General features: G+C 47.8%; 7 protein-coding genes across 7 annotated transcripts; 5 read left to right on the top strand and 2 right to left on the bottom strand.

Annotated features, from left to right (window-relative positions):
* Window positions 1-1,040: 1,040 nt before the first annotated feature.
* Window positions 1,041-2,153, top strand: GLAREA_03430 (Metallo-dependent hydrolase; the record flags this gene model as incomplete). The annotated part of the gene is made up of 2 exons (XM_008083683.1): window positions 1,041-1,683; window positions 1,744-2,153. The coding sequence occupies 2 exons, from the start codon at window positions 1,041-1,043 to the stop codon at window positions 2,151-2,153; spliced, it is 1,053 nt and encodes a 350-aa protein (XP_008081874.1).
* A 975-nt stretch (window positions 2,154-3,128) lies between these two features.
* Window positions 3,129-4,185, top strand: GLAREA_03429 (Aldolase; the record flags this gene model as incomplete). The annotated part of the gene is made up of 2 exons (XM_008083682.1): window positions 3,129-3,583; window positions 3,654-4,185. 2 exons carry the CDS (start codon window positions 3,129-3,131, stop codon window positions 4,183-4,185), a joined length of 987 nt encoding a protein of 328 aa, XP_008081873.1.
* Window positions 4,186-5,672: 1,487 nt separating this feature from the next.
* GLAREA_03428 (uncharacterized protein) lies at window positions 5,673-5,882 on the top strand (the record flags this gene model as incomplete). The annotated part of the gene is made up of 1 exon (XM_008083681.1): window positions 5,673-5,882. One exon carries the CDS (start codon window positions 5,673-5,675, stop codon window positions 5,880-5,882), a length of 210 nt encoding a protein of 69 aa, XP_008081872.1.
* A 297-nt stretch (window positions 5,883-6,179) lies between these two features.
* Window positions 6,180-8,658, top strand: GLAREA_03427 (uncharacterized protein; the record flags this gene model as incomplete). The annotated part of the gene is made up of 3 exons (XM_008083680.1): window positions 6,180-6,345; window positions 6,400-7,728; window positions 7,778-8,658. 3 exons carry the CDS (start codon window positions 6,180-6,182, stop codon window positions 8,656-8,658), a joined length of 2,376 nt encoding a protein of 791 aa, XP_008081871.1.
* Window positions 8,659-9,177: 519 nt separating this feature from the next.
* GLAREA_03426 (L30e-like protein) lies at window positions 9,178-9,884 on the bottom strand (the record flags this gene model as incomplete). Its single annotated transcript, XM_008083679.1, has 2 exons — window positions 9,178-9,539; window positions 9,602-9,884. The coding sequence occupies 2 exons, from the start codon at window positions 9,882-9,884 to the stop codon at window positions 9,178-9,180; spliced, it is 645 nt and encodes a 214-aa protein (XP_008081870.1).
* A 679-nt stretch (window positions 9,885-10,563) lies between these two features.
* GLAREA_03425 (Ubiquinone-binding protein QP-C of cytochrome bc1 complex (Ubiquinol-cytochrome c reductase)) lies at window positions 10,564-11,260 on the bottom strand (the record flags this gene model as incomplete). Its single annotated transcript, XM_008083678.1, has 4 exons — window positions 10,564-10,618; window positions 10,689-10,866; window positions 11,045-11,070; window positions 11,202-11,260. 4 exons carry the CDS (start codon window positions 11,258-11,260, stop codon window positions 10,564-10,566), a joined length of 318 nt encoding a protein of 105 aa, XP_008081869.1.
* Window positions 11,261-11,491: 231 nt separating this feature from the next.
* Window positions 11,492-12,379, top strand: GLAREA_03424 (Band 7/SPFH; the record flags this gene model as incomplete). Its single annotated transcript, XM_008083677.1, has 2 exons — window positions 11,492-11,812; window positions 11,864-12,379. 2 exons carry the CDS (start codon window positions 11,492-11,494, stop codon window positions 12,377-12,379), a joined length of 837 nt encoding a protein of 278 aa, XP_008081868.1.
* Window positions 12,380-13,262: the final 883 nt, after the last annotated feature.

The following is a 13,262-nucleotide window of genomic DNA, read 5'->3' as shown; positions in this document are numbered from 1 at the left end:
GGTTTTTGTAGATGATTATTGATTTAACTGATCATTCATCAAGTCTGTGGGGGACTTCCTAAAGAGTGACGATTTTTTGTATGATACGCGATCGCTGGGAAGGCTCTGTTGTGTTACACCAGAGCAGTGCCTCGGTGGCGTTTGCCCTGAAGCTTGAGCCACGTGGAGTAGAACTTGATATTTATAGGTCTGTAGAGCGAGTATCATGTTAAACCGACGAACCCAATACGTTTCTACCAATTGTTAGCAGGTGTTATTTAATGTCAAAGTGTAATACTTCGCTTTTACTAGCCCCAATTTCGAGGGACTCGAGGCACGCCATACTGTCGATTTCACATGAATTCTTTGCTTGCCACGAGTGGTAAGAGAGCTCCAGGGAGCTACTATGTAATATCAGAATTCATAAACCACCTACTTGAGAGCGAGCCAGTGACCAAAGCGATTTGAAAATCCCAAGATGCAGCGGCTATATCTAGCCGGCAGCTGTTGAAAAGGAAGAGTCGTTTGAAGTGTCCAAAGACAACACAGCCCGCAAACCACTGGAAACCGAAAAACGGCTAGAGCGCTAAGGCTGGAGCTAGACGAGTATTTGAAGTAGTAATTTTAGGTCTGGCTCTTAATATGGTGTAACTCACAACATGACATGCTAGATGTCTTGCTTGATGTGTGGTATGAAGTTGTTCTCTTGATGCTTATCGCACGATAACCCCTTGTTTCATTCGAGGAGGGGGAGGGGTTGAACGAGGTCCGTGCGACGGAAAGTAAATACGAAGAAGGTGCGGTCAAGCAGAACGTTGACTTCGAAATACCAAGCACCACGAAGAGTTTGCAATTTGTGGATTGAAAAGGTGAATACTAATTGGAAGCCTCTAAGTGCTCAAGGTTACTGACTAAAATGTACTCCAGCAAGCTTTACCAAATCACAACAACTACTTCAGCTACACACCTTGTGAAACAAAACCACCACCAGGACGACAAGCAGACAAGCAGCTCCATACGCACAACTCTGCACCAAAGCCTCCAATTCTATCATCGTCACAATGACAGACCCAAAACCCTACCCAATAATCGACTCCCACATCCACCTCTACCCCTCCTCAGAAATCTCCCAGCTGGCCTGGAACACCGACACCACCTCCCCACTTCACACCCAGCACTCCATTGACGAATACAAAACTGCGACTGATACGCCCTCAAACTTCGAAGGCTTCATCTTCCTCGAAACAGACCGGATCAATGACCTCTCGAAAGGTGCGGAGGGCTGGGAATACCCGATCCGCGAAATCGAATTCCTACGTCGTATAATTGAGGACGAACCTCGCGAGGGCGAGGGACATGGAAAGGGCGATGGCAAGAAATGTTTGGGGATTGTGCCATGGGCGCCGTTGCCGGCGGGAGAGGACGGGATGAGGGAGTATACGGAGTTGTTGAAGAAGAGGGTGGGTGAGAAGACTTGGGATAGGGTGAGAGGGTATAGATATCTTGTGCAGGACAAACCGAAAGGGACGATGTTGAGTGATGGGTTTATTGAAGGTTTGAAGTGGATGGGAAAGGAGGGTTTGGTTTTTGATTTGGGTGTTGATCAGCATTCGGGTGGGAAGTGGCAGCTTGAGGAGGCGGTGGAGATGATTGGGAGGGCGTATGAGGGGGTAGAGGACGAGAATAGGGTTAGGATTGTGATCAGTATGTTCTTTCTCTCTTGTCGTATTTTTCATCTCTATGGGATTGGCTAACATGATGTAGATCATCTATGCAAACCCAACCTCGAAATCTACAACCCAACCGACCCATCTTTCCTCACCTGGCGTAATGCCATAACCCAACTCGCCAAGTTTCCACATACATACATGAAACTCTCTGGTTGTTTCTCAGAAATGCCTCCCGCCCTCAAAAACGCATCTGTAATCGATATCTGCATCGCACTTCAACCTTATCTTGCGGTCATACTAGGGGTATTCGGACCTAGTCGAGTTATGTTCGGGAGTGACTGGCCAGTTTGTACGGTTGGTGTTGAGAGTGAAGAAGGGGCCTGGGTCAAATGGAAGCAGGTTGTACAGAAGTTTTGTTGGTTGACTAGTCTAGGGGATGAGGAGCAGATCTGGATCTGGAGTGGCACTGCTATCAAAGCTTATGGGATCAAGGATTTGGTTTGATGGTGGTTGTGGTTGCTGATGATATTATGAGTGGGACGAATTCATGAGTATGATAATTGGATTTTGGTTGCGTGTGTAAGGAGTACAGCGAAAAGTTCATAAGCTGGAATCGACTTCGTAGAATATACTACCTATGTTTTGGGGCATATCGACTTTAAGCTGGCGTCGAAAATCAAATATACCTCTGCTACTGGGCTGCTCAAACGTTTATAGCCAGTTGGTCTTGATCTAAGGATACTTGCTGTATGCCTTAATCACACAGCTATGGCTAGAATAACAGGAACACCACCGTGAAAACTGTTCTCCAAAACTTTTATTGTTAAACTTGGCATTTATAGATTGTGTAACATCGTTAATCTATACATCCTTCGGCAAATCGGAGATTTTGACGATGTACCTTTTGCATCTACTTTATACGTCAAAAAGGGGCTCGGTTGAGAGCCGAAGAAAAGCAGTCTCGTTCTTAACGTTTTACTTTCCATCAACAATTTCAAATCTTTATAATCAAAAGATATTAGCAAGTATGTACATCGTAAAACTTCTCAATTACCTATCTAGGAACCCGTTGCTCTCGTACAACCCACCCCCACAACCCCCACCTCTCGCTACCCCTCCTCATAATTGCCATCCACTCGCTGCGCTTTCACCCGAGGATATACCAAACAAACCAGTCCAACCCGAGGCGTCCCAACCATACGCAACCAGACCCCTTTCTAAATTACTAGCAAATCCACTACTTTGCTCGTGTCTCACAAGCACAATTGCCATAAGTGGCGGCTGCGTGAGTTTAGACTAGTCAGAGGTGACTAGTGGATTCCATATGTAAGGGAGCAAAGCCACCATATTTCTTCTACAACTCAATTCACTCGTCTTCCTTTCCTTTCATATAACCAACAATCCACTGCCATATATCTACAATATATCTTCTAGCATCTATTTGCATCTAACATCTATTTTCAATACCAATCAATCACCATGCTAGCTAACCCTCCACCCCCCGGAATCTACGTCCCCATCCCAACCTTCTTCCTCTCCCGATCATCCCCCTCCTACTCCTCCCTCTCCACGCCCCTCGACCCCTCCACCCAAAGCAAGCACTCCCTACACCTTGCCCGCTCCGGCGTTACCGGTCTCGTGGTACTAGGATCCACCGGCGAAGCAGTCCACCTCTCGACCTCCGAACGCAGCGAAGTCCTCAGCAACCTCCGCAAGACATTCGACGAGAATGGATTCCCCAATTACCCCCTAATCGCGGGGACAGCGAGCCAGAATATAAATGAAGTGCTGGAGCAGTTGCGAGATGCGGAACGGGTGGGCGTGAGATGGGGGTTGGTGCTTGTGCCGGGCTATTTTGCGGGCGCGAGTACGCAGGAGGGGATTATTGCGTGGTTTCGCGGCGTGGCGGATGCGAGTCCGATTCCGGTTATGATGTTTGTCTTCCCCTTCTTAGTCTGTTTATGCGGATATGGTTGTGAGGATTATGCTAACGAACGTTTTAAGATATCATTACCCAGGTGTTTCGAATAATGTGAAAGTCACACCCCAAACCATCGCAACCCTCTCCCAACACCCCAACATCGTAGGCTGCAAACTATCGCACGGCGACGTCTCAGTACACGCCCAAATAGCCAGTTCCCCATACATAGACCACGAACACTTCCACACCTTCACCGGGCTCGGACAGCAACTCCTCCCTGTCCTCTCAGTCGGCTGCGCCGGCGCGATTGACGGTGCAGCGGGCTTCTTCCCGAAGAGTGTGGTGCGCTTGTATGAGCTGGGTAAGAAGGATAGCGTGAGCGAAGAGGAGAAGAAAGAGAGGAGATTACTGCAGTATAAAGTGTCTTGTGTGGAGGAGATTGTGGTTAAGTATGGGACGGTGGGGATTAAAGAGTGTGTTAGTAGGGTGCTAGGGATGGGGGATAGAGATGGGACGAGGGTGCCGTTAATGGGCGGGATTCCGGGGGGTGATAAGGAGTGGGAGAATTGGAGGGGGATGGTTGAGGATTTGGAGGGTGTGGAAAAGGGGTTGTAGGTTGTGGTGGTGGAAAGGGTTATGGGTGAAGAGTTAGGAGCGTGACTTTATATTAGGGCAAAATATGGGGATTGGAGTGTATATTTGATGATATATTGCAGGTGCAATGAGTAGATAACACCTCTTAATAGGAATACTTAGTCTGCGTACTCACTAGTTTCATCGCGTGGAAACTTATCTCGCCAAGGTAGACTTTCAACGTTTCTCAATTCAACCCATATAGACAAGCGAGAATATAACCCAATTACTTCTTACGGGATTCCAAACTTAGGCTATTGAGTAGGTAAGTAATCTCTACCTATTTTAACTGAACGTCTCGCTTTTCCACACGTAAGCGAGCGGCGCATGCTCTCCCCTTTTTCCACCCACAATCTTACTAGTACAACTCGACACATCTCGTGCACGCTAATTTTGGTTTGAGAACTATATCAAATAAGTTTGTTAACAATTAATCATGGTGAATCATGGGGTTGTTATGTCAAAATTGTGTTGTGGAGATAATTATGAAGTTTTAAACGTTGTGCAAAAAAGAGAAGGGGATCGTAGTTTGCAGGATGTCACTGAGTCCTGCATGATTTGACAGCAGTACTGGGAGCGCAATAATTCTAGGACTGGTTGTGACTAAGGATATTGAAAGTTCTGCGTTACTATAGTGGAGTTTGTATCCTCGTTTTGATAATCATTTATGAGCGGAGAATGTCATAAATTATCTCGAATTCGAACATCTCGTTTCTCTTCATGGTCAGGTTTCTCAGTCATTACAACCCTTTACTCACCTATAAGTTATTCTTCTTTCCTCTTCTCTAGCGAATAGCACTGTTTGGAGTTATTCACCTAACACATTTCTTGACAAGTATATTTCTATCGAAATATAACCATTTCCGTAGACTTAATCGTACTGTACAGATTTACGTGCACAAAGATCTAATTCTAGTACCCATAGGAGCGGATTCGGCGTATTTCGTGGCTGGTGGGGTTTTCACGTGAATTCTTTGGGATGGGGAAGCGAAGCGAGAAGGGGGAGTTTCGTAAGCGAGGAGGGATGGGAGCGGGAGTGGTCACTTGCACGATGCGAGGATTTTTGAGGCTGTTGGAGATGAGAAAGAGATTTTGGAATATTTATGGTGTGTGGTATGAGTTTGGAGGAGAGAGTGATGGTTGCGCTGAGGGTGTGAGACTGTGAGTTTGGGGATAGGTGGTGAAGTGGTGTGGTGATGATGAGACGGATGTGTTGGTTAAAAATTATGCGATTATGAATACAGCAAGTAATGGAGAAAGAACAGAAGAATATTGATCGGAGTGTATCCATGTTGATTTGAAGAAACTTGTATAGAAGGAAGGGTTGAGTGAGGATATACCCCAGATCATCCTCCCCTGCGTCGATCCGGAAATAGTCACTGACCAATGAGATGCGACAACATAGACGACAACGAACCCTTCGACCGCAAAACGTCCTTTCTTTCCCAAAGTAACACAACAACAAAATAATGCAACGAAAAGCTTCGCATAGACATTTAACGCTCGTACAATCCAAAGTTGGGTTATCGCAAAAGCCACATCCCAACATCCAGGATCAGCTTGACCTAATCCGGAAACAACAACAGGAAGCGGCACTTCCAACTCCCGAAGCGCCCCAAACCGTTGGCGAGGATTTCACAAATCCAGAACTCTTTTCCATCGAACCAAACCTCGATTAAGTTCCTGGGGATTAGGAACATCATTCACGTGCGCCCAAAGCCCCAAATGTATTTTAGCGAGAGGAACAACAACCGCGGAAATCCTCGCCTACGAGGGTTCTGGTCGAGATGGGAGAAATAAAGTATGCAACAGGAACACATTCACGTGCTTCCCTTTCTCCGCCTCGAAGGACAGTGTTCCCTCGCTTGCGGACGTATTTGACGATGCTTGAATAACTTAAAGGGAGAGGTCCTACCATTCTTTTGTGATTTGGTAGGATTCCCCTGACAAAGAAAGTCTTTTTTATTCAGAGCACAATGGGTAAACCTAGATCTATGAGTTCGTCGGTGGTGGAGGAGCGGTTGGGGAGGGAAGATGAATGGGATAGGACATTCAGGAGGACGGAGACGGAGCCGTATAAAGAGGGGAGGAAGGTTCAGAGGGAGACGGTGGTTTATGAGAAGGTTGATTTGAAAGTTATGGGTATGTTTTTTTTCGTTGATGTTTGAGGGAGGAGTGAGAGCTGATATGATACAGCACCTCCAGCGCCGAAAAAGACGTTTAAGGATGTCAGCAATCTGAAGGCGAAATCGAACCTTGCTGTTGTGAACTGGCTACTTCCGAAGATCAATTACAAGACTTTCATTGCGAATTATAGCGATGCGGTGTATGATGGCCAAGTCAGCAGCAAGCTTCTTCCTGCTATCAACGAGATCTTCTCGAATCTTGAGAAAGCCAAGAGTCCGGAAATGAGACTTGAGGATTTCAAGGGTAGAGAAGGTGACGTGTCTGCGCTTCGATGGCTTTTCACTAGTTTCGGAGGCCCGAATCTTTGGAAAGAACTCGCGACTATGATTACGAGTTGTATTATCAGGGAGACGATCGAGGCTATTTCGAAGAAGCAACTCGCTGATGTGAAGTCCAATATTGATTGGCTTTACTACTATTACGGTATGCTGGAGGAAGACAGTTTGTTCACCGAACTCGGAGGACCGCTTCTTGAGGGCGAGGAGAGAAAAGACAGGAAGGTTTCTTACTCGCAACCCATCAACACCAGCATCGAACAGGGGGAGAAGATGTATCTTACTCGTGCTCACCTACGATCGCAGTTATGGAATGCGATCTGGCGAGTTGATGAGGAGACGAGAGGTGGACAATCTGAAGCGCTGCTCAGACTTGCGGATTCGTCGATGAAGAAGATCGAGACGAGGGCGGGAAGCTTGTATCCTGATGAGAAAGTCAGGGGCGAGATTCATGCTTCGTTGAGGACTATGACGAGGGGATGTAGGAACATTGAGAATCGGATTGAGGAGGAGAAGCAAGATAAAGAGCTGGCGAAGCAGGTGCTTAAGACACTCGAGAAGGGTGCTTATGGTGGAGTCTTCGGCGCTCTGGATCAATCACCCAAACAAGAACCGAAGCAGTTTGCCAAAGACGCCGGAAAGGCGAACTCAGACAAGAAGGACAGCGGGGATGATAAGGAGACGTCTACCAAGGATGAAAAGAAGAAAGCAGCAAGGGAATCCAGAGAAAGAGCAGCGTCTATCAACAAAAAGCTTGCTAGAGATGCTCGTGAGAGAGCTCTCGAGAACAACGCCAGAATTCTACGCGAGATGAACGAGGTTGCTGTGTTCCAAACCAGAGGTCCTAGGTCACCAAAGGATAGACAGGAAGGAGCTGCGAGGATCACGGCTCAAGCTGCACGGGATGAGGCTAGGAGGAAGTCGATTGTAGAAGAGCCGGAGGCAAAGGCTCGGACTAAGCAACGAAGGTCTTCGAGGAGCCCTGAGAAGGAGTCGAGTCAGCATGACGCTCCTAGATATCAGGTTAGACGTGGGAAGGATAATGAGCTTGTTCTTGCAAGAGGTAAGATATACTTCTTAGATGTTTGTGTTCGTTTACTAATGCTTAATAGCACCACGATCTGCTGGACAAGCAAAACAGTCAAAACCAGAAACCCTCGGTGACAAGATCAAAGCAGCATTCCAAGTACCCGTCGTCGAATACCGAGTCGAACCAAGAGAATCCCGCCACGGCTCCTCACCAAGCCGCTCCAACTCCAAAGCCTCACCACCAACCGCCCCAGCCAAAGAAAGAACCGAACACAAAAGACAAAGCACAACCTACCACGACGAGCGCGATATCCGCACCTCAGACCGCGACACCCGCCCCTCAGACCGCCCTATAGGACTCGGTCTCCGCCCCAAATCCAAAACCTCCTCCCCAAGACCCCACGGCATCCACGGCCAACCCCTCCGCTACTCCCCCCCAGGCACACCCTACATCCCCGAAGCGCGCCAACAATCCCGTCAAACACGCAGCCCATCTCCAATCCGCTACCGCGTCCTCCCCCCCACGCCCGGCGCACCCATAAACTTCTCGCGCAAACAAGTCAGTCCCGGCCCGCAAGACCGACCTACCTCCCCCATCAGCGAGTTCGGCGGGCATTCACATCCGCTGGAATCACATCCGATTGAAAGGCCGCCTATTGGTTCCTATTTCCCTGCTACGCCGAAAAAGAAGGCTGGGGAGGAGGACGCGCCGATGTGGAAACAACTTCAAGATGATGAGAGGAAGCTCGAGGAATGGAGACAGTCGAAGATGGGACCGCATGAGCCGGCGAGACATTCGAGGGTGCCGGAGAAGGGGATTCTGAAGCCGAAGTGGGCGGGCGAGTTGAGGCGGAAGAAGAGTGTGGGGTTTACGCCGAGTACGAAGATGACGGAGAGTTTGAGGAGGGAGGTGGAGAGGGAGGAGGAGAGGAGGGGGAGGAGGGGTGAGAGGGAGAGGTATTGATGGGTTGGTGAAGGGGGGTTGTGTGGATATGGAGGGTAAAAGTTATGGAGTTTGGGAAATGAGCATTTGATGGAGCGAGCATTGGATATGGCGTTTGGAACTTTGGATGTGTAAAAAGATTGGAACTAAAAAGGAAGGGCTTGAAAGAGCATGGCGTTTGGAACTTGGAGCATTTGATGGAGCATAGCGCCTGGAGTTTCTGGTCGGACACTTGTCCATGATCTCTCGTTTTACAGCATATTCCCCATTAGCGTTCCTGGAATGAAATACCCACGTTGCATTACCAACCTTATCTGTGTTTTCAATAGCGAGATCTGTGACTTTTACGTCGATATCGGTAATGTATTTGAAATTTTCGATTTTCCATTCCCAGCCAGCCCTAAACGCCATATGAGTGCAACATAAACGAGATCAGTACACTTGCCGTGTAGTATGATACACCCCCTCCCAAATGTCTCGAGAAAAAATCCATCCACATCCCGTTCCAGATCTACACCCTCACATTCTCCCCCCAACGATTTACACCCTCACATTCCTCGCCTCCTTCTCCACCACCTTCAACAAATCCCTATACACCTCCCCAAACTCCTCCGCCCCCTCAACCTTCTCCTTCTTCCCACTCTTCTCCGTAACCATAACCACACTCGTCGGCCTCTTCGTATTCCCCGCCGCCCCGAGCTCCGCACGCGACGTCACGAAGATATACGGCACATTATGATCTTCACACAGCACTGGGATATGCGAGATCACATCCATGGGCGAGATATCCGCTGCGAGGATGACGATGCCTGGGATACTAGATTGACCTGCGCCTTGCGGGGATTTGCGGAGGGCTTTAACGACTTCTTTGACGCCGCGTTTGAGCGTTTTGTTTTTCGCAGCTACGACATAAATCATTAGCATTTGAAACCCCAATTTGGACGCAGAGGATAGGTGAACGAACCTTTCTTAACCCCCTTCAAAACCTTCTTCGCAACCTTCTCATCCGCCAACGGCGCCGCAAACGGCACGAGCGCCCCAACCGGCTTGACCAGCACCTCGACCTTAACATCCATCTCTACATCCTCGTCGTCGTCCGCGGCTTTAACCACCTGCTCGACCGCCGCCGCGATGTTCTCCTCCGTGAGCTTGCTCTTCTTGTCCTTCTTCGACTTCTTCACGCCGTCTTTCTCGCTGCGCTTTTCCTTTTTCGAGGCGTCCTTGCTGCTGGATTTGTCTTTGCCCATGTTTGCGAGTGCGTGCGATAGGGTGGTGGGAATTGGGGTGGTGAGGGCTGGGGGAGCTTGCGGGTGTCGCGAACTTTTTTGCGCACCGAAATATTTATTTTGGCGCTAGGCTTGATTGGGTGGGGGAGCTCTTGACTCCACCAGGTGCACGCTGAACGTCGAGCAGAAATTGGAAACGCAGGATTTTTGAAGGTCAGACAGTAAGTTGGACAATTTAATGGTAAGAATTGAGCTGTCCATGGAGTTGGCGTGGTGGAATGAATTTCTTGGTAGAGTTTGTATTCTCGACTCTCTTTGACACAAACTCATACTTGTGGATCAACTCAGCTGATAGAGCAATTGAGGCTTCATCCAAACCACCAGAAAAGCGTCTTACTCTTGAGACAATTTATATTACCTGCGTAGTTCTGGGCGACTAAGAAGCGTGTCAAGACTTCCGAGGTGTTGCGCTTCGAGGAACAATGTCATGGTAAGAAACAGGGAGTTAGTTCACAGCACATGATAGTAATGAGAGGTCCTAAACGTGATCCAAATCCATCAATTTCAATGCAGTCTACTACTATACACTCCTTCTTCCATCTCAGCTCCAATACATCTCCTCCAAATCAAACTTAAGACTCCTCGGCTAAAGCGCAACACAGCACTGCTTAGTAGAGTTCCGGGGTTATAGATTTGAAGTCTATTCATCAGTACCGAATTCCTTGATTCCAGCTTTAGAGTTCAAGTATTCATTTCTATTGGGTAATCGTTAGCAAGATTCCAAGCCGTATATGTCCCGGTATTTGGGCTCTGCCAAAAACTAACCGTTCAATCGCCCATTGCATTGTGAAGTAACCGATAATCATAGGAGGTGCGATGTAGAGAACTTGGTGCGAGAATCTTCGGAATACATTAAAGATAGCAGCGTGGAGTGTGCCGGCGAGAGGACGTTGTCTGTTAGAGCTCAAGGCGAATGATGCGATGCCTTTCTGGGTTTGCGAGCCTGTTCCATCATCAGCCCCATGGTCCAACATTGATGCTCTTCCCCAATAGTCCAATTTCACAAGAAGCCCAACACGAGTTCAATATTGCTAGATGGCGCTCGAGATATTTATCGGTGGCGTTCGAAAGCGTCTTGTCGTCTCATCGCGCGGAAGGGGTCGTTCAGGATTTCCACTCACCCAAGTTACCCCATTCTCCAAGGTATCTAGAGTCAATCAGTCAGCCTTCTATTCTCAATCATATATGCTAGTCTTGTTGAGGGAAGAAAGCGCAAGTAGGTTGCCGGAAACCCATCATGCAAATCTTTCCACTGCCCATTCCGCAGTTAGTACTTACTTTCCGTACTTGCCAATCTCACCACCACCACCGGATCGCATAGGGAAAGAAGGTCTCATCGTGAAAGGATCTGCGCGAGTATACTGGAAGATCAATTGTGTTTGGAGTTGTGATGAATCGAGCTTTCGAGGTCGGTTCTTGCCAGCCACAGACCCCGGTCGCACTAGCGCCGAATCGTCCGAAATGTTTCCTAGAGCTTCATGATCAACGCCATCAACACTCAGTGCACCGCATCGAATCTTACCTGCGCCGCCCACCTCCAACTCATACCACCAACACTCGAAAACAAAATGGCCGCCATTCTGCAGAACGTATACAAGTGGGCGATTCCGTTGACCGTCGCCGGAAGTCTTGCTCAAGCCTCTATTTACGACGTTAAAGGCGGAACCAGAGCAGTCATCTTCGATCGATTAGCTGGAGTAAAGGACGAGGTTATGAATGAGGGCACTCATTTCTTGGTTCCATGGTTACAAAAGAGCATTATATATGATGTGCGAACGAAGCCAAGAAACATCTCGACGACTACTGGAAGTAAGGACTTGCAGATGGTTAGCTTGACTTTGAGAGTGCTACATCGTCCAGAGGTTCAGGCTTTGCCAAAAATCTATCAGGTATATTATCACTGAAGACATCTTAAAATGTACCATGCTAATGTAGAACAGAATCTCGGACAAGATTACGATGAGCGTGTTCTCCCCTCCATCGGAAACGAAGTATTAAAATCCATTGTCGCCCAATTCGATGCAGCAGAACTCATCACTCAGCGTGAAGCCGTCAGCAACAGAATTCGAACCGATCTCCTCAAGCGTGCTCAGGAGTTCAACATCGCCCTCGAGGATGTATCAATTACACACATGACTTTCGGAAAGGAATTCACAAGAGCCGTCGAGCAGAAGCAAATCGCACAGCAAGACGCAGAGAGAGCGAGATTCATCGTCGAGAAGGCCGAACAGGAGAGACAAGCAAACGTCATCAGAGCAGAGGGTGAAGCAGAGTCCGCTGATACCATCAGCAAGGCGGTGGCAAAGGCTGGTGATGGATTGATCATGATCAGAAGAATCGAGGCGAGCAGAGAGATTGCACAGACATTGGCAAGCAATCCAAACGTTACATATCTTCCAGGTGGTGGAGAGGGTGGGAAAGAAGGAGGCGGAAAATTCTTGCTTGGTTTGAGATAAGTGTATGACATTTTGATGGAGAATGGCGTGTATGAATAATAAAAATGTAATCATCTCCTCTAGCGCTGCGGATACAACAAAATTAGCATCAAAACGTTCGTCTTAGTTGAAATCCTCTCTACTGTCAAGATTGAGAGGATTGGTGTCCTGGCCCACCTTGCAAATCACGTCCACTGTAGCTTGTTCCATTCAGTTCAATCTAATACCAACAACATTAACAGAGACTCATAGACACTCCCTGCAATTAGCAACATCAACATCAAATGCTTTTTGTCACAATCCGTGAGTGGTTATCCATATCCAACACAAAATCCCTGTTACAGCAACGATAACTAACATGACATTTTAGCAAATCTCATCACGACGAAAGGAGTTATGGAAATCATAAACATGACCTAAGAAATCAAGTCCTACATGCTTCTAGTGGTTTATACATTGATTATTAGAAACTTCTCTCGACCCATAAATTAGAGGATTGTAACATTTGTACTGCGTACAGTTACGCGCTTGATTATCTTATGCTATGAGCAATTTGAGCAGGGAAAATGAAGTCTTGATGCGTCGAAGACGGTTAATAACTCATTGCTCCAATCCGTGCTCGATAGCTTCGACTTTGCGGGTTCGTTCTCAAATACATCAACCACATCCCCTCCCCTCCCCTCCCCTTCACCATCTCCACTAAACCTTCTCCCCCCAACCTTCCCCTTCCACTGCACCGTCCCATCCACAGGATGCAACCAACTCTGTCTGCTCCTCACAAAATTCTCCATCTCCGGCTCGGGCAGCTTCTCGAAAATTCCCATTTTGAGAATCGTCTTGGACTGGGCGTCGTTTATAGAGTTCATGGATTTGATTGGACGTTTGGGGGGGGTGTTAGTATGGC

This window comes from Glarea lozoyensis (assembly GCF_000409485.1).
Source record: "Glarea lozoyensis ATCC 20868 chromosome Unknown GLAREA2, whole genome shotgun sequence".
NCBI classification, from domain to species: domain Eukaryota; kingdom Fungi; phylum Ascomycota; class Leotiomycetes; order Helotiales; family Helotiaceae; genus Glarea; species Glarea lozoyensis.
Note: the sequence above shows the minus strand (reverse complement) of the source record. Positions and strands in the feature narration are given on the sequence as shown.